General features: G+C 34.8%; 1 protein-coding gene across 1 annotated transcript; it reads left to right on the top strand.

Annotated features, from left to right (window-relative positions):
* Nucleotides 1-27,175, top strand: LOC145632447 (uncharacterized). The gene is made up of 31 exons (XM_081684824.1): nt 1-190; nt 330-452; nt 721-878; nt 1,192-1,236; nt 3,369-3,447; nt 3,545-3,618; nt 5,388-5,494; nt 6,473-6,655; nt 6,809-7,009; nt 7,112-7,328; nt 7,423-7,494; nt 7,578-7,927; nt 10,089-10,281; nt 10,400-10,628; nt 10,736-11,072; nt 11,889-12,066; nt 12,217-12,357; nt 12,448-12,709; nt 12,791-13,240; nt 13,528-13,991; nt 15,900-16,036; nt 16,120-16,301; nt 16,426-16,818; nt 16,917-17,042; nt 21,126-21,191; nt 21,281-23,094; nt 23,189-23,468; nt 24,062-24,295; nt 25,080-25,589; nt 25,972-26,104; nt 26,584-27,175. Exons 1-31 carry the CDS (start codon nt 116-118, stop codon nt 26,838-26,840), a joined length of 8,070 nt encoding a protein of 2,689 aa, XP_081540950.1. The 5' UTR covers nt 1-115; the 3' UTR covers nt 26,841-27,175.
* The last annotated feature ends 646 nt before the right edge of the window (nt 27,176-27,821 follow it).

Below are 27,821 nucleotides of genomic sequence, written 5' to 3'. Positions count from 1 at the left end.
AGTGTTTCGATAATAATTTTTGCCGCCTTTCTCTGTTTCTATCACATTATTATTCACCACCATTTTCACACCTTCAATCTCCTCTTCTGTTATCTTTTTTCAGCAGCAACCATCAATGGCGTCGGCCAATGAAGCTCAGGCCGTTAAATCTCTCAATACTACTCCCGGCCTCCGCAACCGCCGCTTTGTGGTACTCTTCTCTCACTTCTACCATAAACCCTACTTTAAACCCTACTTATTTTATGTTTTTTATTTTTTTAATTTTTTTATGTTTGAATTTGTTTGTTTGCAATTGAGTTAATTCAATTGTTTGAAATTTTGTTGTGCAGTACAAATCATGTGCTCAACAAATCGACGAGCTGGAAATCAATGTTTTTCGAAATCTCGATACCGTCAAGGCTAAGCCCTCTTCTGGCTCTTATTTCTTCTTGGATTGTCTAATACATTGGAGGGTATGCTAATTATTTTACTGTAATCAGTTAACATTATTATTGTTTAATTTGATTTTGATGGAAACAATAGTATGCTAATTATTTTACTATAATCCTTTTATCATTACTGTTTTATTTTGATAGAAACAATAGTAGGTTCATAAATAAATCATGTAATCATAATTAAGCAATTTGCTTTCAAAAGTTCTTAGCTTTAATGTTGTCAATGGGAAGGTGTCACATTTCGCGGTCACTTATTTATAATTTTGTTGTCGGGGTTTTGGTTCAGGAGTTAAATACAGCTGAGGATTTTATTTCGTTATATGAAGAATTGATGCCTCTTGTACAAACCTTGTCGTTGGCTCTATTACACAAAGATATGATAATCGCGAGACTCTTGTCTAGGTTGCAAATGAAAGCGCGGCTTTCACTAGAGGCTATTTTCAGGTTTGCCTTTTTTTTAATCTGGATTTTCACTAGCTAATTATCCCTATGATTATCCCTATGAAACACTAGTGGAATGTAATATTGTGTAGAGTGCTGGTTCTGTTTATTCGTATTTACAATTTTGATTTTTTTAGTTTATACAGAATAATCACTTTTGGTTTATGTAGCCAACCCCACTTATGATTGATTGATATATAATAAGTTTTTGTTTCCTTCTTATTGAGTTATAGGTGGTTCTATAATGTTATATGAAGTGCAATAATATTAAGTTATTATTTTGGTATTGAGGATGAACTCTTCATTTTCTCTACAGGTTGATTGCGGAGTTATCAAGAGATCTAGGTGAAGAGTTTATACCGTAAGTTTGTGATTGTCAGTTGTTATAATTTATTTATCAATATTGCGATCTAACTCTCCGGTATAGCTTCTCTGTTACTTTGTATTAAACAAAATGGCACTGGTATAAAGTAGCTTCAATTCTGTGCTGATGGTTTTTTTTTAAAAAAAAAAAATTTATAATCCTGTAATCTTGCACTTAGTGATGTTGGTACTTGGTATGCAATCTGACATCTTTAAAACCCACCCAGGACAATCTTTTAGCTGGGGAATGAAAATGAAAGTATATGGACCTGATCAGTTAAAAAAATTGATATTATGCATAGATATTCTGAGTTTAAAGTCAATTATTCACTTGGATAGAGAGTACCACCAACAACTGCTCAATCTAGTTTAATTTTGATTTTTTCTCTTGACTGCAAGAAGTCAAGAACACTTCATAAGGTTGCTTTCTAATCTTGATTGCAAGGAGTCAGGAACACCTCAAAAGGCAAGCAAATCAGTCTTAATCCACCACTACAACTCTACAAGCGCCTTACTCATTTGACAGACAGCTAGGGTTTTTTGTGTTGCATTTCCCTTGAGTCTCCACTTCATGAACCAAGAGAAAGTATATGGGATTTAAGTATGATTTGAAATTGTTCGTCTAATAAAGATGGCTGCATAAGTGACTTAAAAACCACTCTTCCTATGCTGATAGGATGTCTATAGCTTCACCAAAATGTCTAGTGATGATTTAATTCTAGGAATTACTAATGCTGCCTTTTAAACGTTCAAATCTAATTTGTTCCTTAATTATTTATTTTAGATGGCATTTTGGGTTTTGAGCAGATCTTTGGAATGACTAATTATCATTAGTTACTATTAATTAAATAATGTTAGTTGGGTTTATTTCCTCCCAAAAAAAAAAAAGAGGTTGGGTTTATACCTGTGCCCCCAGACAAAACTTAATCCTTCTATTTATTTAGAATCATGCATGATGTTATAGACGGTGATACTGATGCAGTACTCTAATTACTATTCAAGATCCCGAGAAAACAGAACTTAATGTTGTCCTTGTCAATCTAGGTGCTTCCAGATCATGTAATTTTTTCTACTACCTCCGTTACACATTTTTTGCAACTTTGGAGTTGACACGGACTCCTAGGCAAAAAATGAGAAATGGAGATTAAGAAAAGGGAGGGACATGTGATTAAGGAAGAAGAGAGAAATTGGGGATAAATTAATAATTAATTTACCACCTTCCATAACACCAGCCACACACATCACCACCTCTACGCACCACCAGTCCACCATCTTGACGCATCGCCTAGTACCAGTCACCAACACTAGCCTCACGGATACCGCCGAACCACCACACATCCATTAGCCACCACACCCAAAACCTAAACCCATCCCGTAGCCACCACACACACACACACACACACACACACACACACACACACACACACACACACACACACACACACACACACACACACACACACACAAACCCGAAACCAACCCCGCTTCAAGCCTGCAACCATACTACCCAAAACCTAAAACCAAACCCAGAACCACCGCATAACCACCACCATAATCGCAAACTTTCCGTCATCATTGTCCATGGGTAGATCTTCACCACCCAAATGGTTTGTCTTCGTGGGAGAGAGAGATAGGGGGTTAGATTAAAGGATAGAAAAAGAAAATGGGGAATTGAAGAAGAAGAAGTTCAAGAATTGGGTTTGATTTTTCTGGAGAGATTCGATGATAGATCAGTATTGTTCAATGAATTGAAATGGTTGGTTGGATTATTGTCTTGATAAAGTTTTGTTTTAAGTACTAATTGACTTTTTAAAAATTTTAGTAAGGGTGTTTTAGTAAATTAATTTAAAAAACTTTTGGAAAGTTGAAAAAAAAGTGTAGCTGACATTTTTGGTTAAAGTTGCAAAAAATGTTAAACGGAGGTAGTAGATTTATTTTTTTTATATGTGATTCTATTTCTTCCATGTGCTTTAAATTGTTTTTTTTTTTTTTTTTTTTTTTTTTTTTTTTTTTTTTTTAATTTCTTGAAAGGTTTTTTTTTTTTTTTTTTTTTTTTTTTTTTTTTTTTTTTCCAATTCAGAAGAATTGTAAATATCATTTAACATGGTTCCTTCATGTACTTTTTGACAGCTTTCTTCCAAGGATTATTGAGTCTTACTTGGGTCTTCTCAAAGATAAAGCTGACCGAGAACCAGAGATTATTGAGCAGGTCTACCTATGTCTCTTAGGAATATCCTTCTCTATCTGCCTTTTGTACTTCTTAGGATTACAAATACTTATGAAAGAGCTGATTTACTTGTTTGCAGATGTTTACCTCGTTGTCATATATAATGATGTACTTGCAGAGGTATCTCACCCAAAAAGTTGTTCAAGTTCTCGAGTAAGTGCAAGTTTATATTTTAAATGTTTAGCAAGTTATCTTATTTGTTATTATTTTTTTTCTATCATATTGCCTATGTTCTCCTAACTTGGGTTATGCATGCGTTCTTCAGTTGGATTGAAAAAAAAAAAAAATCGAAATAAATTATATTGATCTATTTTGGCTTTATGTTCATGTGTTTATAGGACGTGATTTGAAGTTAAAACGTTTTACTGTGGGAAATTTTATCATAAGTAGTTTAGTGGTATTTTAAGTGCTTCAACATATTTTTTTGATACGAGCTGTTTGAGAAAATATAAAATTTTTCCTTTCCATATAAACAAATGTTAGTAGGATTGTATTTCTTTTTGCATCAAGCAGTTGTTACAATTCCTTTTCTTGCTGGAAAGTCACCTTGTGCCCCTTATTTGATTCTCCTTCCATAATGTTCAAAACTGTACATGAAAGTGTTTTTCAAATTAATGGTTACACTATGCGTTATTCCATATTAAGGTCGATGACTCACCTTATTATTTGATGCATTAACACGATCCATTTACATTACTTTTTTCCAATTTATTTTCAAGTTTTAACAATCTTCTCAATCTATTATTTGCTCTTCTTTTTCTCACATCATTCCAACCAACCAATTTTTTTATTCGTCTTTTTTATTCTTAAAGCTTCCACTTAACACATATATTTATTATTCTTGTCTTTCAACATTCCATTTTAAACTTAAGAAATTGTTGATCTTAAAATTATAGTCCTTACACTTGTATTTTGTAAGTTCCAAAGTGGGAGTTTTGACTCTTAACTTAAAAATGTCATGAGGCGCACTGAAGTGCAAAGGGTCCTTGGAACCTAGATGGAAGAAAATTCTCATTTAACCCAATTAATAATATAAATAAATATACGATAAAAATTAATAATATACACTTCTTATTATACACTAAATATTACTAAATACTCCTTTCGTTCTTTTTTGTTCTATTTTTTTGGCCGTTCTTTTATGTTCTATTCACTTTGATTTATTCTCTGTATGACATATCCATTTTACCATCTTATCTCTTCAACCCCACAATAATTACACCTTTCCATACTCTCTCTCTTGCTTTATTCACCTTATTCTTACACAAACCCACTTTTTTACATTCTTTCTCGCACTTATCTTACACTTAATTCTTCAACAATTTTTTAAATCGCGTATCTTTTGCGAGTAGAACATGAAAGAATAGAGGTAGTATACACTACGTATTACAATAAATATATATTTATTAACATTCACGTGTCGTTTTACCCATATCCAAATCTTGTACCAACTTATCATGCCCCAAACCTTTTGAATTGTTTTTATTGAGAACTTAGCTTTGCACCCATATTATATATTCCTTGATGACCTTGTCTTGGTTGTAAAATGTGTTAATTGATAGTCTAATTGAATTTGATTTAAGATTAATTTTTCTTCTTACCATTTGCTTAGTTTATTGTTCTCGAATTAGGTTTTCCGATACCAGCCATCCGTGTGTGTGTGTGTGTGCTGTGTCTCTTTTTTTTTTGTGTGGCACTATTATAGTATATGATAGTATGTTTTGGCACTATTATAGTATTAATATATTATTTGTCAATTGACTACCTTGCCATGCTCTTTTTTCTTCATGGATAGCTGACCCCAAATCATTTTGGTTGTAAGGCTTTGTTGTTGTTGTTGGTGGTATAGATTCACTAGGCATTGACAATTACTCACTGTTGACTGAAAATCCTTTGACAATGTTGTAAATTTGCTTCTGTAGGGTTACAGTCAAACTAAGATATTATCCCAAAGATTTTGTCCAGGAGTTTATGGCTAAAGCGCTGTCATTTTTGCTGAGAAATGCACCTACTCCACAACTTAAAGAAGGTGATGTTAGTAAAAATTTTCTGTAAACGTACAAAGTGATTAGCCTTCAGATATTCTAGATCATTTATCTTCAGATTTGAGCTGCTTGATTGGCTAGTTAAAATGTGTTAGTGTCAGTTTAATTGCATTCAGTTGAATCAGTAATAACTCATAATAAATCCTTTTTTTTTTTTGTCATTATCTTCTATGTTTCACCATGAGTCATCTACCTCTTGAATGTTATCCACCTAGTGCTTTAAAATGCTTGATGTGCTGCTTTTGTGGGGTGTTGTGTTCTATGGTGTTCTATGCTTTGTAATTATTACTCACTGTAGGCAATTAGAGAAGAATATTGAAAGTTTCTTCGGTAGGGGAATGTTGAATTAATTATAAGATTAAATGTTATCCTAAGCTTTCTTCCTGACCTTGTCAGCTGGAGATTTTTAAAAGAGGTACACTATCAGACATTTAGACTCATGGCTCCATATGTGTTGTTTTGTGGTGAATTTTTGTGCTCTTATATGCGCATAGTTTGGTTTATCTACTTCTGGTCCTCTGTATATTTATGTAGTTCAATAATTCGGTCTTCCACTGTATAATGAAACTGAAGTTAATTCAATGGAGATCAATTGATCTTGATCGACTGATTATCCTCCACAGCGCATTTTTTCATACTGCACTTTTCTGCTTGCCTTCCTGCTTGTATTTCTGCACTCGTAATTTGAGTAGTAATACATAAGTACTTAAATGAAGGCTGATTTCCTTCTGTATTTTATACTCTTTTAGGTTCTGTCATGTGTTTTGCCCCTTTGAACTTTTGTCCACACAGTTCTTAAGTAAAGTTGATCCTTGAATGATTGACTTTATTATGCATTGAGTGATACCTGTTTCGGCCTGGTTCATATGTGCAATTATAAGCTAGGTAATTATTGCTGTATATAAGAGACCCTTATATTTTCCTGTCAGTCTTTGGTTATTGATTATTAATATTGTATGCAGGTGTTAGTAAAATTCTGCATGAAGCTGCAAGAAAACCATCTGAGGCCAAAAAATTTGGAGCTAGTGCGTTGCTGTGGCATATTATGAGAGGAACATCATCTAACTTTCATTCACGCGCATCTCGAGTGCTGGACTTATTAACAGATAGTGGCTTCTTAAGTATAGGCGACAAGTTTAACCAAGGTAGGTTGTGAATTTTTGATTTGCCTTTGGTTTATTTTTTTCTATCTTTTTAATCTTTTGCTGTCTTTCTGTATCTTATTAGGCATCAACCTCTTTAGTGAAAGTTCAAAGCTTTTCACCCTATATACTTTTCACCATTTCATTTCACTGCAGGTTCTGACACTGTTACTGAAATTGTGATTGCGTCTCTTGAAAGATGTATGGAGCTGGATGTCAGTGAGCTGAAGCTGATATGGAATAGCTTGTATGAAGCTGTTGCTAATTCTCTATCTGGCGGATATTCTCAACAGTTATCCCGCCTGTTATCAGTGCTTATATCAATAATTTCTGTTGATCATGGCCGAAAAGTTGGTGGTAGGTTGTGAGTGAGCTTATGAATTTTTGTGTGTAAAGTTCTTGTAGGCTGTGAAGCTGTATAACTGTTTCTTAATGTGACTGCTCTATATATATGTGCAGACTACAAGCAAATGCAGAAGCTAGTAGATTTGCTCATGTGGAAATTTATTCTTCCATTTAGCAGTGGTGAAACAAAGGGACTGGTATCTGAGGCTGCTGATAAAACTTTTCAGCTCCTGTTGTGCGTTCTTGATGGTATTTGCAATAACAACAATTCGACTGGTATTCCTGAACTTGCCTTGCAGTGGGCTCCTGTCTTTCAATTAAAGAGCTCAAGGTATCCTACCTTAGATACTTGGTAATAGTGGTTGATTTTTAGGCTTTCTGTAAAAGCAGGTCTATTGAGCTGACATTTTAATTCTTTGTTTCAGTTTGCTTACGCTCTTGAAAGATTTGGTCATGAAGGACTATGCTATAATTGCATTCCAAAGCAATATTTTAAGGTAGCTTTGCCACATGGATATGTTGCCGATACTTAACAATACTTTACAGCATTACTTACTGAGCTTTTTTGTCATTTTGATAGTGGTTGTTTGAATGTACTGGAAATAGCTAAGGGAGAAGCTCTACATTTGATGCTGGCTTATTGTGAAAGATTTCAAGCTAAAACAGGATGTTTTAATGTTCTAGAAGGAATGCCAAAGGAATTGGTTGTAAAGTCCAGATGTTTTTTTCAAGAGACAATCTGCTACTGGATAGGAGTGATAAAAAATATGACGCACAAGGATACAATAATTGATGAAGTAGTAGATGAGGACGCTTTGGCTTTACTTTGGGGAACCATTTGTTGCATCCCTTATTTCTTATCTGTCGAGGGGAATGAGTATCTGATGAATTTGGTTGATGAGGTTGATCGGCTATTAATAACTGAAACAGGTACAACTTTTAACTCAGTAGTTTCACACGAGCTAGAAATGTCTTGTTGAAGGATTCTCTTTGGAATTTTTTTAACTTAACAGTCTCAATCGGTAGTGGCAATGATGCAACATCTTGTTCTTAAAATATTGCAGAAGAGAGAATGGGACCACCTTCACTTTGAATTTGCTCCTTAGGATGCTCTATGAATATCTTACTCTATGTCTACTTGTCTAGTAAAGGTCAGTTAGGGACAACAATGGTCAGATGTGGTTACACCTTATCCTATACCCATATCTACCACTTACTCATATACCCCTCACCCATGTCAACACCAACATCCATGCACACCAAGGTAGGTACAGCTTTAAAATCATACCTCTTTCATCAATTAAGAGGTTTTTTACTATCCATCTATACCTGCCCTGCTGCCCATTCTGACTATCTAAGTGTGATTCAATTCCTGCCTACCTTGTATACATGTAATATCCACCTAAGTGTGATATTCAATTCCTGCCTACCTGGTATACATGTAATATCACCTTTAATTTTACCATTTGATGATATTATTATATTGTATAATATTTGGGTAGGGTTGGTGTGTTGTAATTGGATTTGGGGTGGTGCAGGAAAGTTTTGATACTCACCACCTATCAACTACCCATGGCGGGCATGTTTGATATCCCCAGTTTCTCCATTTCACCAAAGAAATACCTTCCTGCTCCAACCAGGAGAGATTTGGTGCAGAATCCACCAAATTTTACCCACCTTTCATCCAATTGACCACTTAATTTGATTGTGGAGCATGAGAATAACTATGCAAAATTGTATGTTTATAAGCAGAAATGTAGAGTTCACCCTGGTAGTAATATTTAACCACCTTAATTTGGTAACAGTTTGTATTGTTTTCTTCTTGGAGGTAGATTTTGTTTTCAAACTTTAAAATTGAGCTTTCTCGTCTCTCTTCTGGCTAACTTAAAGATACTAAATGTTGCATTTTTCATTAGTGTCAGAGTGTTTCACTTTTCCACAGTTAAATAACTGTGTTCATTTCTAATTTTCTAAAATAGAAACAGGTTTCTAAAATGGGGTTGTGGTCTCAATTGTGGTTAGGCTTATGCATCGCAGAAGTATTGTTTATGCGGCATCACGTAAAAAGTGAGGGTTGACTGGGCAGGATTTATATGTTAGTTTCTGCCGTATTATTATTATTTTTTTTTTTTATTGTCTTTAGCAGTCTCTAAAATTTCGTTTTTATACTTGTAGCTGATGTTTAATAGTCATTGTTGTATGACTATTGAAGTATAGTCTGTGTAATCTAAAGAAACCCTTTTTTTGATTACCGATTGAGGAAAGGGGAACATTTAAGCTATTCATAAATTCGTATGCTTATTGTGGGTTCACATAAATGGTCGTGGTTGATATGCCGTGATTTAATGTTATTTCTAGCTGCCGTACTGTAACACCCTCGGGGGTGTTACACATACTGTCCTTGTTTCTGTTTTTGGCTGTATTGGCCGAAATAATGGCCTGTTTAGGTTTGGGAAATCTGAGTATAGTAAGCTGATATTTTTACACTTATGGGATGGTAGGTTGTGTTACTTGCCTATTGGCTACATAGCTGTCCTTAAACCCTTGATGGGAAACCTTAGTATTGGTAACTCCAAAGACTGTCAAATTGGTTTTAGAAGCACTCCTGTTGTCTCATTTTGGTCGATGAAATTATTATTATTTTTGCTATCTCTAAGGACTGTCAAAGTGGTTTTATCAAATGGAATGCAATAATCACTATGAGATCTGCAGTTTGGCGAAGCGTGGATAGAATTTTTGTGGATCTTTTGTAAAAAGTATAAAATCTTACCAATGGAATGACATTTCGGTTACGGATATCGTTTTCAGCATGTCTTTTATAATGAATTGCTTCATGTTCTAAGCTCTATTTTGAACCCTGATCGCTGGGTAACTATTAGGAATGTCGTTTTGTTGTATTGCATTCCATACATGCATGCATTCCCTTGAATGTTGAAAAAAAGTGCTACATAACTTTCTGGATACTGTTGTATTTAACATTTGGTCTTAATTCTTTTCCTACTGTAACAGAGTCTCAAGGTTCAAACTTGAATGATTTTTTAACTCATTTGGTTCATCAATAATTTGTTGATCCATTTGTATATTTTTCCAGATTTTGTGGCTGGAGTTCCCAAATGTATATGGCAGGGCCTAATTGGTGCTGCTTTACAAAGTTATCATGGTGCAGGAAGACCTGAAAGATTTGAACATGAACATACCTGCAAGATTTTGCATCTTGGAAAAAGTTATAAATCATCACAGCAAATACTGTCTGCTGTAGCAGAGTATTTGGATTCGAAATATGGGTAAGTAGTCTGGTTATGTTTCTCTTATAAGCAATTATTTGATAATTTTCTACCCTTTATGCTTTTCTGCAATAATCAGTCAGAATAGTTTGTCTTATAAAACCTGCACAAATGTCAGGGAGAGTCTCCAAAAAAACAAAGGTGTCTCGATAAGAAATCTAAAGCTTGAAGCAGCAGATGGGATGGATGCTTTGAATGTATTTTCAGAGAACCTATTTCATCCCAACAAGGAACTTCGTGTTTCGACACTTAAAATATTGTGTCATTATGAGCTTTTGAATTATGAATCACAACAGATGGATGCAGAAGTTTCTGAAGAAGATCACATTGGCACCCAAAGCTACAATGTACATTCTATTCAGTAATTTTATTTTTCCCCTCATCATGGATCATAAATTTATGTGTTGATTTGGCCATTAAACAGCTATTTTTTTTTTTTTTCTGCGACATGCAGGTATTTAACCTGCTTCTTACTATTGAGCAAACACCCATCTCAGTTGCCACTGGTAGAAAGGTCACTTTGCTAGTTTCTAGAATACGGGCTTCTCTATCTGCTCCTGGGGTAACTGAAGCCCATGTACTGCCGGCTTTTTATGGCACTATCGGGCTTCTGTATAACCAATACATGGATTTATCAAATGCAGCTTTAGAGTGCCTTTCTGCTATGATCAGCACATATCCTGGGCTCTTGTGGAATAAGTTTATCTGCTTTTTTGAGCAATGCCAGACCAGTTGTATAAAGGCTCATGGGTTAGACAACTCCAACATGATAGCATGTAGCGATAAAACTGGTTTGTACTAGCTCTTCAAAATTCTTATGTCATTCAAGAACCTGAAGTCCATAACTATTTATCATATAATCTGAGATATTGGGTGGAAAATTGTGTTTGCTATTTGCCTCTAATTAGACCTGTAAAAAATCGACCTAATGCAAAAAAGTGGGTCATGAACAAGATATCATGATCTGAAACCTTATTTTTTTACATAAGTCTGACTAATTCAAAAAATAGTGTCAAACCCGACCATCCCATTTATTTTCTGATTGACCAGTAAATTATTGCCTTTATAGTAGTTAATGTTACATTTGTTGGGTATAACATTGTTTTGGTTGGCTGCATACATCTTTATATGCTTGAATATGTCATATAATTAAATAAGTTCATCCTTATATATTATATTGCACTTTTTTTTAATTTTTTTTTAATTTTTTTTATATATATTTATATTTATCGATATATGGTTATTTATATTGAACTCTTATAAAATTAAATAGCATTTCTGAAATCCCTTAATCAATTGGTCTACCTGAACTCGAAATGTGTGGGTCAAGAACAAACATTTTCTGACCAAAACCTTAAATGTACCAAGCTGACAAATGACCTGAACCCGAACATTTTCAACCCCAACCCTTCCTAACCAACCTGGTTGTCAGTTCTACTTCTAGTGCATTGTTTAAGTACTATAAACATCTTCAGTTAAAATTTTGAACTGAAATTCTTATCCCCTAAGATAACTGGTAGGCTATACAGTGAATTTTTACAAGTCTGCTGGCTGACAAGGTATTGTATTAATGGCTTTCTAACTGCTTTCTCTGTTGCCCTTGTTAGAGTTGGTGGAACATTTCCGTTCCTTTTGTAGCACAACATCATCTGATAGATCTGGCTTGTCTATAACTCCTTTGCTACTCCAAGCCTTACAAAGGATTCCAACCGTTACTGAGTCACATTCTCGCCAAATAGTTCCATTATTTTTGAAATTTCTGGGCTACAGTGATGAAAACCCGCGGTGAGTGCTGATTTTTTTTTTAATTTTTTATTTTATTTATTTTTTTTTTAAATTTTTTTTTTATTAAATGATTAGATCTGGGCTAGTCATTTTATGGCGTGGCTTGGAGAATTGTACTAATTGTCTGTTATATATGTGCCTCTGTTGTAGGTTGGAATCGTTTGATTCACTTGCTTGTGCTGGTAAGGATTGGAAAGTTGTACTCATGGAGTGGCTTAACCTTTTTAAGTTGATGAAGAATCCCAGGTCATTTTACTGCAGTCAACTATTGAAAGAAGTCTTGGTGAATAGGTTTGTAAATATATATATATGTATATGTTTATTTGTCTGTTTTCCCTCTGTATCGTTGTGATTGGAATATGACGGGAGTGAGGTTTCCAGGTTGCTTGATAATAATGATGTTGAGATACAAATAAGGGTTTTGGATTGTCTCTTAAATTGGAAGGATAGGTTCTTGCTCCCTTATGAGAAGCATCTGAAGAATCTTGTCAGTTCAAAATGTTTGAGAGAAGAAATTGCTACTTGGAGTTTATCTGAAGACTCTAATTTGGTTGAAGAAGAGCACAGAGCCCAACTTGTCCCATTAGTTATTCGATTGCTGATGCCAAAAGTTAGAAGCCTTAAGACACTTGCCTCAAGAAAGGTGAGATGGTTTAGTGGTTGATTGCTTTTTTGTCCAATTGAATTGCTAACTTAACATTTTTTTTGTTTCCTTATCATACAGCATGCAAGTGTGAGCAATCGAAAGGCTGTGCTGGGATTCATTGCTGAATTCACTGTTGCTGAGCTTCCTCTTTTCTTTCAACTATTGTTGAAGTCTTTGCAAATTACTGATCTTAATAATGAAGAAATAGAAAGTTGTGCTTGGGTTTCAGAGAAATGCAATTTGGATGGATTTGAATTGCCAACTTTATTGAATTTATTCTCTGTGGAGAGAATATTGGCCATTCCCTTAAAAAAGAGATTTGGGTTTTTACACGTGGTTGAAGAAATTTTTAGTATTTTTGATGCTTCACGTGTCAGCCCATTTCTCGATCTTCTCTTGGGTTGTGTTGTCCGTATTCTCGACAGCTGTGCTTCAAGTATTCTGAATAAAAGTCCTAAGCAACCTGCTCAACTTGATGATTCATCCGATATTAACTTGCAAGAAAGTAGAAAGGAAGCTATGAGCCATGTATGGGTACAATTTACTACATAATTTACTGCTTTAATTTGTTTGTGATAAATGTTACATATTTACATATGCGTGTCTTTGGTGAGGCTGGAAAAGTAGATCTGGGCTTGGTTAGGTTCAGTAGGCAAGTATAATAGTGTCACTTGTCTTTTTGCTAAAAAATATGTAACTCACCAGTGATTATTATTGAAAATGGCTTTAATCTGTAGTATTACACTTACATATATACTTTGGATAAGCAGAAAATTTGCTGAAATCACTGATCATATTTGTGAATATATGTACAGACCAGCTCGGCGGTCAAGCAATTTAAAGATATGAGATCATTATGCCTGAAGATCATTTCTTCCATTCTTAATAATTACGAGGACCATGATTTTGGCTCTACATTTTGGGATATATTCTTCAGGGCAGTGAAGCCTTTAGTACGTGGATTCAAGCAGGAGGGCTCAAGTAGCGAAAAGCCAAGCTCTTTGTTCTTTTGCTTTCTTGCAATGAGCCAGAGTCCGAGACTTGTTTCTCTTTTATGCAGAGAAAAGAACCTAATTCCAGATATCTTTTCAATCTTATCTGTTCCAACTGCTTCTGAAGCCATAATTTATAGCGTTCTCAAGTTCACTGAGAACCTTCTAACTGTTAAAGATGAGCTTGGGATTGATGGATATGTTATTGATGACGTTTTTTGTTCAAACCTTGATGGTCTTATTGACAGCCTGCATCATCTATTTCATTCATTCACTGAGAAAAAAAGGTATATTATTTTATATGTGCTTGTTATGTTTCTACATAGCTCTCTAATTGAAGTGAAGATTAATTATTTGTGTTTTTGATTTCTGTTTGTCTGTTTTCTATCAAGATTTACTCAGCAATTCAGCATAATGTTTCTTGATGGTTCTTCAAGCATTAAAATATAATTGATGAGTGAAGACGTTTCTTCTTTCTATTCTTTAGCCTTCTTCACTTTTATTCTTCTTGGTTAGCTACAAGGTCACTTAGGTTAGGAATATTGACAACCCTCTATGTTTCATTAACTGAGAGGGTGAGGAAGTGGGACTGTAAATACTTTCTGTATTGGAAGGCATGTTTTATTGAAGCTGTGAAATCTAGTAGGTAAAACTTTGCCTACTAAAAGACCTCTGACTCCAAATCTAGGTATTTTTGTAATTGATGGAATTTTCTTATCTATTAATTTATTAAAGAAGTGCATAGAACCATGTACAAAAAGAGGATGAGGTGTCCTTGTAAAGTAACTGCAAAAACCATAACTGGAAAGCATCCCATTTTCTTCTAATCTCCCTTTAATATAATTGTGAAAGGCTTTCGCTGTTTTTGCCCATTTTGAAGCCACCTTCACGGTTATTCATCTTACATTAGCTACAAGGTTATTTACTTGACAATTATTTTACTGATTTTTTTTTTTTTTTTTATTTTATATTTATTAGATATTTACTTATTCAATTTGATTATTAGTTTTATTACTGATTAAAGTTTGTTTTTACTGATTGTCATTGGTTTGATATTACCAAGTTGCTATCATCTTAACTATAAAAAGTTTTATTGTTCTAGTTGCTTGGCATCTATAATTGTTTCGTTTGTTCTACTCATTTTTTTTAAATTCAATTATTGTCATATTATCTTTCCTATCAAACCCTCCAACCACACATATGTACACATTTTCACTCTCTTTTTTTATCTTACACCTACGACTTTTTTTACATTCTCTGACTCTCTTACTTTATCTTACACCCACACACCCTTTTACCTTCTCTCTTACTTTGTTTTACAGCCACCTATCTTTTACACCCTCTCTTACTTTTTCTACACCCACTCATCTCTTTCATAGTTCTCTTACACCACATATCTACAGTTAATTAGCGGAAAATTGAGAGATATTGTTAATTTTTCGTTAAAGTAATTACATTAATACTACATTGACTCTCATTATATCTACTTTTATATTAATAGAACCCATGAGGTAGAGGATCGTTGTGAAGCTCCAAGTCTCAAACATAGGACATAGATAGTATTTGATAATATCCTAGTGTATTTGGATATTATCTAATATTATCTATCTAGTCGTTTTAAAGTGAAAATCCAGTCTCGTGTAATTTTGGTGCGAATGATGATGATTATTTTGGCAAATATCTATTTCTCACTCTATATATATAAAGAATAACAATTACTTCCTCCGTTTATTTGTTTTTACCGGATTTACTTTTTATATTTGTTACTACCTCCGATAACTTTTAGTTGCAACTTTGGAATATTTTATATCTCACAAATAATACCCCAAAGTTGCAACTAAAAGTTAACGGAGGTAGAATTTATTTGGTGAAGAGAATAGGGCCTCATTGGATTATCTAACGCTTTTAATTTGGCGCTATGCTAGTAGTCTTTATTTCTCCGGTTGACGCTCGTGCCTTCACTACTCATTCCCTCATCATTTGCTTTAAATCATTTTTCAGTCTCTATTTCATCATTTCTTCAGTGGATCTTGTTTATTTTTACCTTATAGTTTCTGCCAATTTTACTTTTGGGCAGTCAATCAATCAATCAAAGCCTTAATCCCATAAGTGGGCAATGAATGCCAAATTTACATTCTGGGCAGTGATTTTTTTTGCCTGTATCGTTTTGTGGGTTTCATCCGTCTTTTTTGCAGGAAGTTGCTAAAACATCCTGGGGAAACTTTGCTGAGAGTTCTGAAATTGCTATCAAAGTTCATAAACGATCAATCAGGAGCAAGAAAGTTTGTGGATATCTTGCTTTTGCTTGCGTCAGATGGCATAAAAAATTCTGGTAGGGTCCTATTCCCTTTTCAATAAGAGTTCATTTTGTTTAGTTCTTTTTTCTGAAGTAATTTGTTTTGTTTTTTTTGTTAGATTTGTGTATGGAAGCTTTGCAGATCCTCGGGGATATAGTTTCAGTATTACGAAGTGAAGCTAACACTAAAATCTTGAAGGCTGTATCTCCCATTCTTATATCTGCTGAAAGGGGTGTTCGGTCGTCAATCTGTAATCTTTTGGGTGCTCTTGCTGAGAATGATTCATCCATTCGCTCTATGGTAATTGTCTTATGTTCTTAGAATTTCCTTTTTTATGGTTGCTAGGATTTTTCAATTTTTTTTACTTTTTTTTCTATTAGGGTGGGTCATGTCTTTTCCTTGATAATTTCTCTTGTATTTGCAGGTTAATCTCGTTTGTGAATTAAATGCCACCACTTCTGCAATGGAATTGGATGACCTTGACTTTGATATTATCATCAACGCTTATGACAGAATTACAGCAGATTACTTCTTCGGTGTTAGTGAGGATCAAGCTATAGTGATATTATCCCACTGTATTTATGACATCAAATCTGATGAGTTAATTTTAAGACAATGTGCGTATAAGTCACTCCTCTCATTTGTTGAATTCTCTGCTCTAATAACTGGGGAAGAAGTAAAGAACCAGGATGTTCCTGCACGAACAATGGCAATTGATGACCCTTATTGGACTGATAATCACATTCAGCATATTGTAAATAAATTCCTTTTGAAGCACATGGGAGATGCAATGACTAAAATAACAACTATGCAAAAGGTAGGCATCTTTTGAAACTCTATTTATTACTGGTATTATAGTGATTTATTCATATACTGGATTCTCAAGGTCACATTGATTGTTGGGTATGATTCTAGGAATGGATTGATTTGTTACATGAGATGGTCCTGAAGCTTTCAGGAATTCCAAATCTTGGAAGTTTAAAGGTCCTTTGCAGTGAAGATGCTGAAGTAGACTTCTTTAACAACATCGTTCATTTACAGGTATCTATTACTATCGAGTCTCAAGGGTTCTTTTTTTGTTCACCAGGGTTTTTTTTTGGTTAAATTTCTGCACAATGAGGGTTCACCCGAATTTAAATACATTTTATTATAATTTCGACAACAAAACCTAAGTCTTATTCTTTTATTCCCTAAAAGTTGAGGTAGGCTGCATGAATCAAGAATCAATTTTCCGTGCTCATACACATATACTTTTTCCTTCATTTTCTTCTATCTTTTGCCATGCTCTTGAAAACCCACTTTCATCATTACATTTCTAGCTGGGAACATATCATTTAGATGGCTGCGATCCAGTTGATGACTTGACGTGGGTCTTTTGCGTTTGGATCAAGTCTATTGTGGTCTGCTCTAAGTTTAGTTTTTTGTTTTCAAGATTAGGTTACAGCAGATGACTATCTGTGAAGAATGCCATTTTTCTTAAGATGACTTGGAAAATAATTATAATTTGTAATCAATCGATTTGTTTCTTATCCAATTAAGAAGCTCCCTTTTCCTTTCAAAAAACCATAAGCTCCTTTCATTGCTTAGACATAGGTTGACAACTTAGATTATGATGCAACAAAGTTAAGTTATGGCTTCAATATTAAGTTCAAATTCTCTTTTGTTTAGTTTTTATTATGTGAACTTTTATTTTGGAGTACATAACTTTTGAACCATAAATTTATGCTTCCTCCATTCTCTTTTACTCGCAACATTTTGACTTTCACGATTGCCAATGTATGATTTCAAACTTTAAATATATAATTATGAAACTAAATAATCTCAAGATTTGATAATGTGAAGGTATAATACGAGACGAATCTAACTAAATCCCACATGACTCTATTTTGCCCAACATCTAAATCAACAAAGGTGGTTTAACTTTTGAGTATTTTTAAAACTAAGTTATAGCTAGCTTATTATTTTGATTTATTTCAGATAAGATAAATTAGTAAGAATTGCGCTTTCATATGGTAAGATTTATACGTTAAAGACTTAATTAAACAAGTATCAAATTAATTTGAACATGCCGTGTTCTACTTTGACGGAATAAATGAACCATGAGACCGAATGATTTCCTTTTAGGTATGGACTTATCAGTTATCTATTTATTACCATTGTTTTGGACTTAACTTCTGTTCACACCTATGTTTTTGTTAAAATACATGTAAATACTTGACAAACTCCAATCACATCTACTTCTTTATTATATAACAGTATAAAACCCATTCAGTACTTATCACCTTAAAATTTGTAAAGTGATAATTGTTCAAATTAATGTGGGATGGCTGGACTAATATATATTTTGGTTAATTGGGGATGTGTATTCATATTAGTTTGTAGCCATCTATATTCATGTCATTTATGAGTTAGGTCATTTCGAGTCGGCCCATGTGTTGGACCTCTTTTGATCTGAGTCTATCTTTAGGTAATTTCGGGTAATGATTAAATTTCTGAATATAATTGGGTTAAAATCAGGTCTGGAATTGAACCTTTAGTGTCAGGTTACTCAGGTTTCTTCTTAACTCCTTCCATCCAAGTCTTTTTTTAGGATGCTCACCCGGTTCACTGGAGCTTAGCTCCGACTACATCCGGATTTGACCCGGGTCATCTAGTTTATAGTGGGTGAGTCTCTCAATAAGAGTTTTTGCATACGGTGAGGCTCGAACCTGAGACCTCCCTTAAGCGACATCAAGTTGTTTATCACTTGAGCCAACTCTGATTGGTTTTTTCTATCCAAGTCATCTTTGGCCTTTCTCAGCATTTTACTTAATGGAAAGTGGATCTATAACATCTATTCCGTGCTTTCCCATATCCAACTTATAAAGTATAAAAGGTGGTCTATTCTTAACTCCCACTATCCAATTTGTATGGGATCTTCTTAGATTTGTTTTGATATATGCTTTCAAAATATCTTATTATCATAGGTTTACTATTTTTTTAAAGATATTAATGGTATTAAATGTGCATTGAAAAACATGAAATTACCAACATTGCGATCAGGAAAGAGTGGCGGAATTTTTATATTCTGAATTAATTTATTAGAAGGGGTTATTATAAACTGGAGTTAGTGAAAATCAGAACCACCATCACTTAGTTGAGGTCTATGTTCACCGTACTCGGCTGAAATCCCAGAGTATCTGTGTCGACACGACACAGACATGAAATTCTCGTCAGATTCGGCAGTGTGCACTCGGGCATTTCAGAGAGAGACTGAAACTCCATTGTTGCCAACTTGCCGCCTGCTTGATAGAGTGAAAGAGGGGAAGGTGAAAGGCGGGAGTAAGTGAAGATGGGTCATGGGCGGGAATAGTGGGATAGCCGGCAACAATCTGTGGTTCTTGATAAATAAATGTTGTTCATCAATTTTTTTTTTTTTAAATTGAAGTGTTGACCCCATCATTTTCTATATTTTTCTTTGATAAGACACTTGTAATAAATGGAATCACGTGACTCTTTTTTGTTAATCCTAGCTGAGGTCATTCTTTTTTACACTTTAACTATTTGTAAAACTTATTTTTAGTTTTCAGTTTCCATTACTCCATTTTAAATTATTTTAAAATAATATTATATTCTAATTTCCCAGGTATTAGACAAAGAAAATGAAATATTTAATTGTTTTGTAATTTTTTTTTTTTTTTTTTTTTTTTTTTTGCAAAAAATGAAAGTATCGTGTCCTTGCACCCGTGTCCAAATATAGGATAGAGTCCCCGTGTCCAAATTTTTTTGAAATTGACGAATCGGACAGTTTGACACATGTCCGAGTCCAACACACGTACCCGAGTCCATGTAACATAGGTTGAGGTTACAGCTCACTTGCTGTGTATGGTGACAAGTTATTTTCCAGCCAGCTTTGGATCAAATGATGACCGGGTCAGGAAACATATGTTGAACTCCTAGTCATGCATGTCTAACATGTTAATTACTAATTAGAGTGTGTACTTAGAGAGGCGGAAGGCTAGGACTAGTATATAGGTTCTAAGTTCTGTTTGGCCTGTTCCATTCTGGCGATGCTCTCTTGTAACAAATTTTTTTTGGCAAGAGTGAATAATAGATATATTCTCTAGTCAAATTGCTGGGAGGTCCATTCGCGCATGAAATCTCCAATCCTATTATTTTTTTTTTTTTCTCCAAATTCCATCTTTTAGTTTCATTGTTGAAGTCTTGAAGATGGGAATGGAAAGAATTAAAATACAGTCCTTGAATTTTTTTTTTTCAAGTGCCCCAGTTTATATTATTTATGTGTGCTTTGTAGATCTGTTTCATAAATTTCTTTTTCTTAAAAAATGTCTCTTTAGAATTAGTCAACAGGATTTGTAATGAGATAGCAACTTTTGAAGGATGTTACCCATGTTGGAGACTTATTTTCCCTTAGAAATTGCGTAGTGTAAAGTGTTTTAGTTTGGGCATTCCTTTGGTACTAATTTGGGCTATCTGCAAAAGATTTTGGTTGCCCCAGGATATAAAGATGTAGGTTTGTTGAGACAGGGTCAAGAGTATCCTTTTCATTGGTGATTTGAAGTGACTGTTTGGACTTGATTGTTATTCCGCTCAAGTAGGGTGGGGAAGGGAGTGAGTTGAGAGGTTGTGTTCGGTAGCTTGGTGCTGTACTGGGACTGCCAGTAGTTTTTTGATTTGTATGCAAGTGATGACGGTAGTTTTTGGAGAAACAAGGGAAGGATATCTGTGTTTGTATCTGAATGATTCATCATCAATGAAGTTCATGATCAGATAATACTGACAGTTTTTTTTTCTGTCATTTCTTTAGTCTCTGGATTTGTGCGACTCATTTGTCTATGTAGCTTCACCTTAGTAGTATGCTGCCTTAACTCTCCCTTATTGATCTTTGTCTGATGTTTCAGCTGGATTGGCTCAGTACTTTTTTGTACATTAGTTATTTGAGATTCCTGGTCCTGTTGTGTTGTGATTTCCTCAGTAATCAATTTCTCTTCAATTGGATAAAAGAAGGGTGCAGTGACGCAATTCATTCTAGATTATATGTTCCATATCTAAATTATGTTTATTAAAAGTATGAAAATTGCTTGTGTGTACTGCTGCAGTGCTGACTTATTTTTCCTCTTGCAGAAACATAGGAAAGCCAGAGCATTGTCACGCTTTAAAAATATTGTTGCCACTGGGCAGCTTTCCGAGGTTAGCTACATGTTGCAGTTTGCCTTTTCTTTTATACAGTTTTGGCCCTTTTGAGTTGTTGATTCATTTGCATTTTTCCTGTTCTCCAGTTCATGTTGAAGAAAGTGTTCATACCCCTCTTTTTCAGTATGTTGTATGACTTGCAAGCAGGAAAGGGGGAGCATATTAGAAGTGCTTGTCTTGATGCCATCGCTTCTATTTCTGGCCAATTGGGATGGAAATCATACTATGCTTTACTAATGAGATGTTTCAGGGATATGGAAAAAAAGCCCGATAGGGAAAAGGTCCTGTTACGACTTGTTTGCTCTATCCTTGACCAATTTCATTTTTCCGAGACCTATTCCTCACCTGACCTTCCAAGAAATGATTTAACAGAGAATGATCCTGAAGACAAAACTAATTCAGCTACTATACCCAAAGGTGCCAGTTATATGTTTTCTGCGACACAGGCCTGTCTTACTGGTACTGTGCTTCCAAAGTTGCAAAAACTGCTTGTTTCTGATCCACAGAAAGTGAATGTTAATATTAGTGTTGCCATCTTAAAAGTTTTAAAGAAACTTCCTGGTGACACCTTGGACACTCATCTTTCCAGTATTATTCATCGAATATCGAACTTCCTTAAAAATCGTCTCCAAAGCATTCGTGATGAAGCCAGATGTGCTTTGGTTGCATGTTTGAAGGAACTCGGATTTGAGTATCTTAAACTAGTAGTCAAGGCTTTGAGTGCGACTTTGAAACGAGGATTTGAGCTTCATGTTTTGGGATATACTATTAACTTCATCTTGTCAAAAGGCCTTCCAGATACTGTAGGTGGTATGTTAGACTTTTGTTTGGATGAGCTGCTTCGTGCAGTAGATAATGACATTTTTAGTGAGGTAGCTGAGCAAAAAGAGGTGGAAAAGGTTGCTTTTAAAATGAAAGAGACTAGAAAACAAATGTCTTTTGATACACTTAGGTTGATGGCCCAAAATGTGACTTTTAAATCCCATGGTTTGAAGCTGCTCTCTCCAGTAACTGCGCATATGCAGAAGCATTTGACACCAAAAGTAAAATTAAAATTGGAGAATATGTTGACTCACATTGCTGAAGGATTTGAAAGAAACTCCTCTGTTGAGCAGATTGATCTCTTTATCTTCATATATGGCCTAATTGATGATTGGCTTTCTGAGGATAAACGTAGAAGAGAAACTAAGTTAGTGGAAGAATTAAAAATAGAAAATCATGTTGAGGCAAGTAGTAAAATTGTTATGAAATGTTATGTTGGGACCGAACCACAGTGCTCATATCTTATTGCAGTCTTTGCTCTTCGACTTCTCCACAATCGTTTGAGAAATATTAAACTTCACAAGGGCAATGATCATCTGATCTCACTGTTGGATCCCTTTATTAAGCTTCTGACATCTTGCCTGAGTTCTAAGTATGAAGAGATAGTAGATGTTGCCCTCAAGTGTATATTCCCTTTGACAAGGCTGCCTCTTCCCTCCTTGGAATCTCAAGCGGACATAATAAAAGTGACATTATTGGGCATTGCGCAAAGTACTTCTAATGTAAATAGTCCTGTAATGCAGTCCTGTTTAAAATTATTGATTGCCCTGCTACAGAGCACCAAAATTACCCTTTCAGCTGATCAATTGCATTTATTGATCAAGTTTCCCCTTTTTGTTGACCTTGAAAATAACCCCTCTTTTGTTGCCTTGACACTTTTAAAGGCAATTGTGCGGCGCAAACTTGTTGTCCTTGAAATATATGATCTGATAAATCAAGTTGCAAAACTAATGGTAACCAGTCAAGAGGAAGCTATCCGCAGAAAATGCAGTCAGATATTGTTACAATTCTTGCTTAACTATCAACTTTCTCAGAAACGAAGGCAGCAGCATCTTGATTTCCTTGTGATTCAACTAGGGTAAGATACCATATCATCCTTACTTAAGATGTAAAATGTAAAATTATTATTGTGTTCTCTTAGGCACATTGTTTTATGTAAATTTTGTTTGAAGGTATGAACATGCCACTGGGAGATCAGCTGTGTTGGATATGCTTAAGACATTTATTAAGAGATTTCCGGAGAGCGTAATTTGTGAGCAGTCAACGATCTTTTTTCTCACTTTGGTTCGTGCTTTGGCCAATGATCATGATAATCAAGTTCGCTCCTCAATTGGCATTGTTATAAAGCATCTTCTCGGGCGCATAAACTCAGAATCACTTAAGACCATTTTAAATATGTGTCTTACTTGGTATTTGGGGGAGCAACAACAGCTACGGAGCCTATCAGCACAGGTAATGATTTATATGATGGTAATATAGTTAATGTAATGTGTCTAACATTTTCGAAACACATTTCGTTCCTTATTCAACTTTTTTCCTCCTAAGCTTTCTGTAGTGGTGGGTAAGATCAGTTGGAGAAAGAATGGGTTTTTCGGCACTTAAAATTGGATGATTTTGTTCTTAATTAAAACTTCATGATTGTTCTCAAGAGACTTTATTAGTAGTTGCGTACTTATTTAAAATGGTTGGTGGGTGACTGGGTGGGTGGGTGTTTGTGATTAGAGCCTGTTGAATAATATCCTTTGCAGGCTATTTGTTCCCAGATATTATAGAAAATGGTGTTAATCAGGCTAGCTATAGCTGGTTCTTGGTAGTCAAGCAGGTGATAAATTCTGTGCCTTTTAAAGGCATGCTTTTCAAGGCTAAGTTGCCTGTGCTTATATGTGCCTCTTTTTGTCTATTGGTTTTCTCTTACTTGATTCTGGTGATGTTATTATGCTGATTCTACTAGGCTGCAATTTCTTTTTTTTTGGGGAATATATTATGCTTAAGGTTTTAGAGTTGATACGCAAAATGTTCTTACTGTCAGTGTTTATTTTGTCCAGGCCCTTGGATTTGTTGTTGAAGTGATGAAAAGAGGATTTCGGAAGCACATAAATGATGTACTGCCTGTTATGAAAATGACCGTGCAGTCTGCTATTGATGTGTTGAATGGTGGGCAGCTAAATCTGTCAGATCCGGAAACAATTCCCTTTTGGAAGGATGCATATTATTCTTTCATTTTGCTGGAGAAAATTCTTACACAGATTCCAGAATTATTCTTTGTTGGGGATATTGATGTAAGTTTCTTGTTGTCAGCTCATAGTCCCTTTATCTTTTCGAAATCCAATTTAGACTTGAAAACATGTATGTAGATGTTTATAAATGAGACGTATAACTTAACATATGATATTATGAGTTTATGACAAGGTCTCCTGGGTAAGTTTTTTTTTTTTTTTTTTTTTTTTTTTATATATATATATATATATATATATATATATATAGTATTGATCTTGCTTAGTGCTTAAATTTATCAGAGTTGGATGCTGCTGGTATATAGTTTTGACCTGAAATGTTTAAACTAGGTTGCTATTTAAAGAGAATTCATAACGTGGATACATATCTCAATTATGTTTTTTTTTTTTTTTTTTTTTTTTTTTTTTTTTTGGGGGGGGGGGGGGGGGAGCATAAAGCATCTTTGAAAGTCTCTTTTCTTGCTGAATGAATTGATTTTGATATTCTTTTCGAACAAATGTATAAGATTTGTGAAGAGTAATGAACTGGAAGCACTGGTTTCTTACTTCATAGAAGCTTTAGCATTTCAGTCAAAACTATAGAATGTGATATCATCAAAAGATTGTCACTTTTGTTTTATTTTTCCTTGATATTCCTGCAGAGAAGCTTCTATACGGTCCATTGCTTTCCTAAAAATTTCATAACAGAATTGAGTTTATGAGCAATATATATATATATTTTTTTTTACATTTCAAAAGATGAAGCTACTTGCTTCCACAAGGGTAATAATTTGCAGCAATTAATCTGAATATTCTCAAGTGTTTGTTGGTAATACTTTCTTTTTTCCAGGATATATGGCAGGCAGTCTCTGAGCTTCTTGTACATCCACACCCATGGATTTGTAACATATCCAGCCGTCTTGTTGCTTTGTACTTTGAACAAATGGGAAAGAAAGGGGAAAAAATCGGAACAACTTGCCTTACAAGCACGAGTAGGATGTTCCTGATTGCTTCGTCTCTATGCAGTCGATTAAAGGTTCAACTCCCTGATAAAGGTGTAAGAAGAATTGTTAAATGCAATCTTGCATTTGCAATCTGTGGTATACAGTCTCTGTTGCGTCAAACAGAATTTCAGGATCCCTGTATATTTTGGTCCTCCCTCGGTTCACGCGATCAAGGATGTTTTCTTAAAGCTTGTCAGTTGCTTGATACGAAAAGTGGAAGGAGTATCACCGAAGTGCTCACTTGTGGATTTGATGATGATAATTTTGATCAGAAAAACCATAATCTTAGTTATTTGCTCGTGTCTGGTTTACTTAACACAATGGGGAAAACTGCCCTTCAAACTGAGGATACTCAGGTCAGTGAGCTCTTAGGTTGTAAAGCACATATACTGAACCATTTGTTCTTTGCTTGTTCACATTGTGTAATTATGGCTTTTTTGTTCTCAAACCTTTATGCTTATCAACACGTTTTAAGCACTCTTATAATACTTTCTTGAAGTCTATTCTTAATTTTCTTTAAAACTTCTTTAATTTTACTTGAATGCTCATTTTTCTCACTTTACTCGCCTTTTTCATGCTCTTTCAATGGATTATTTTCTTATGTCTCTTTCCCTACATATTATGGTTACCTATGATGATTCATGTTAGCCGACCCCAGATCATTTTAGGACTAAGGCTTTGTTGTTGTTTTTGTTGCTTCCTTTGTTGCTAAAGACTTTTTAATTTTATAAATTTCAGACGAAGATGATTCTTGGTAGTCTTAGACTGGTGGCTGAGCAGACCACTCAAGAAGATTGCCTGCAGTATGCCTATTTGTTGTTGTTCCCAATTTACAAACTTTGCGAGGGGTTTTCTGGAAAAGTAGTTTCAGGTAAGGTTTATAATTTCCTCAACCTCCCAAGTATTTCGTATTGTACCTAATGTCTGTCACATTGTTGCACTGAACTATAAGGCTGGCTTTGAAGACATTGAAGTGCATTTTGGTGATTTGAGCTGGTGGCTTGTTTGGTTTTAAGTTTGTAACTATGACAGTATGAAGGAAAAAAATAAAATGAATTAAAAACAGCTTTGGCTAATAAGCAGGTGGCTTAGCTTGCCAGTTACCTATGAGTAGCTTTCAGCAAAGTGGAGTGAAAACAAACTTTGAGAGAGAGTGGGGGGAAGGGGGGGGGGGGGGGGGTGGGGAGATTAGGGAAGGAGAGTTTTATAATAGAGCCACTCTCCCTTTCTGGGGAAATCATTAGCTTTGATTTTTTAATTATGTGAAGCGCAGCCAGGGTAGGTTTATATTCTCTATGCTTTTGCGTTTTTTAGTTGAAAACTTATAATGTCTTTTTCATCTGTATGTAGATGATGTAAAGCAACGTGCAGAAAAAGTTCGTCAAAAGATACAGGAAAAACTTGGTACTCAGAACTTTGTACAAGTTTACAACCAGATGAGGCATGATCTTGGAGAAAAAAGGTTCAAGAGGAAGCAAGAGGAGAAGCTCTTGGCTGTTATTAATCCTGTCAGAAATGCCAAGAGGAAAATGGGGGTTTCTGCCAAACATCAAGCCCACAAGAAGAGAAAAATGATGGTTACCAAGATGGGTAGATGGATGCGCTAGGTGCAAATTTTCTTGGTTTGGGTATCAATTTTTATTGTACATATCTCTTACGATAAATGCCCAAATTTGACAGTTCACTCTTGGTAAGTCGGGAAATTACTCAAATGGACAAAGAGTCCTGACCTAGTCTTCTGAAATTTCTCAACTAGCTTTTGTGGTCTGTTATATACTAGGTAGACTGAAGGACTTCGTGATAGGAATTGTAACTGTTTGTATATATAGATTCTGATGCCTTGAATCATGGCGATGCAATGTCCCGTCTCAAGGCAAATTTTGTTAGAAATTATGAGATAAAAATTTTGAATTACTCAATTGATAAAGCTCTTTTGCATTTATCTGCTTTGAAGAACCGATGAACTTCTTTCTAGTATTCTCAATGCACGAGCCTCTTGTTCTTGATTTTTCATTAATTACTAGTTTCTGCACAGCAATAACATCTGAACAAATCGGAGATTATCTTTATACTATAGTAGTGTTTCTGTAATCTTGCTATGGTTATTATACATAGGAAGGAAATAAGATATAAGAAATACAATTTTGCAAGTTCCAACATTTTCTATTTACAAGAGATATCTTCACATGAGGAGGAAATTTTATGCTTAATTGAATAACTTTGTATGCTTAATTTTCTAACCATTACAGAGATACTGTAATACTAGTCCCAGAATCACTCTACATTTATTGAACAGGTCATTGATCCTCTTGGTAGCTCTTGCAATGCGCGGCCAAGCTGAATCTTATCTGCCAATGGCTCGGTAGTTTTACAAACTACCAACAATTCCTCCAAAACTGAAGCGTTTCTCAGAAAATATTTAACCATTTCCAGTTCCCATTCTGTTTGCAAGTATTCCTCTATTATGATTCTTTTGAGATGAAACCTCAAACAAGAAGGGATTACTTGAGTTTTACTCCATGATTCGATTTCTTCCCTAGTCAGCATCAAATAACGTTCATGTTGTTTGTCGATTTCTAACAAAGCTG

The sequence above is a fragment of the Chenopodium album genome, chromosome 5 (assembly GCF_948465745.1).
Source record: "Chenopodium album chromosome 5, dcCheAlbu1.1, whole genome shotgun sequence".
Taxonomy (NCBI): Eukaryota; Viridiplantae; Streptophyta; class Magnoliopsida; order Caryophyllales; family Amaranthaceae; genus Chenopodium; species Chenopodium album.
Note: the sequence above shows the minus strand (reverse complement) of the source record. Positions and strands in the feature narration are given on the sequence as shown.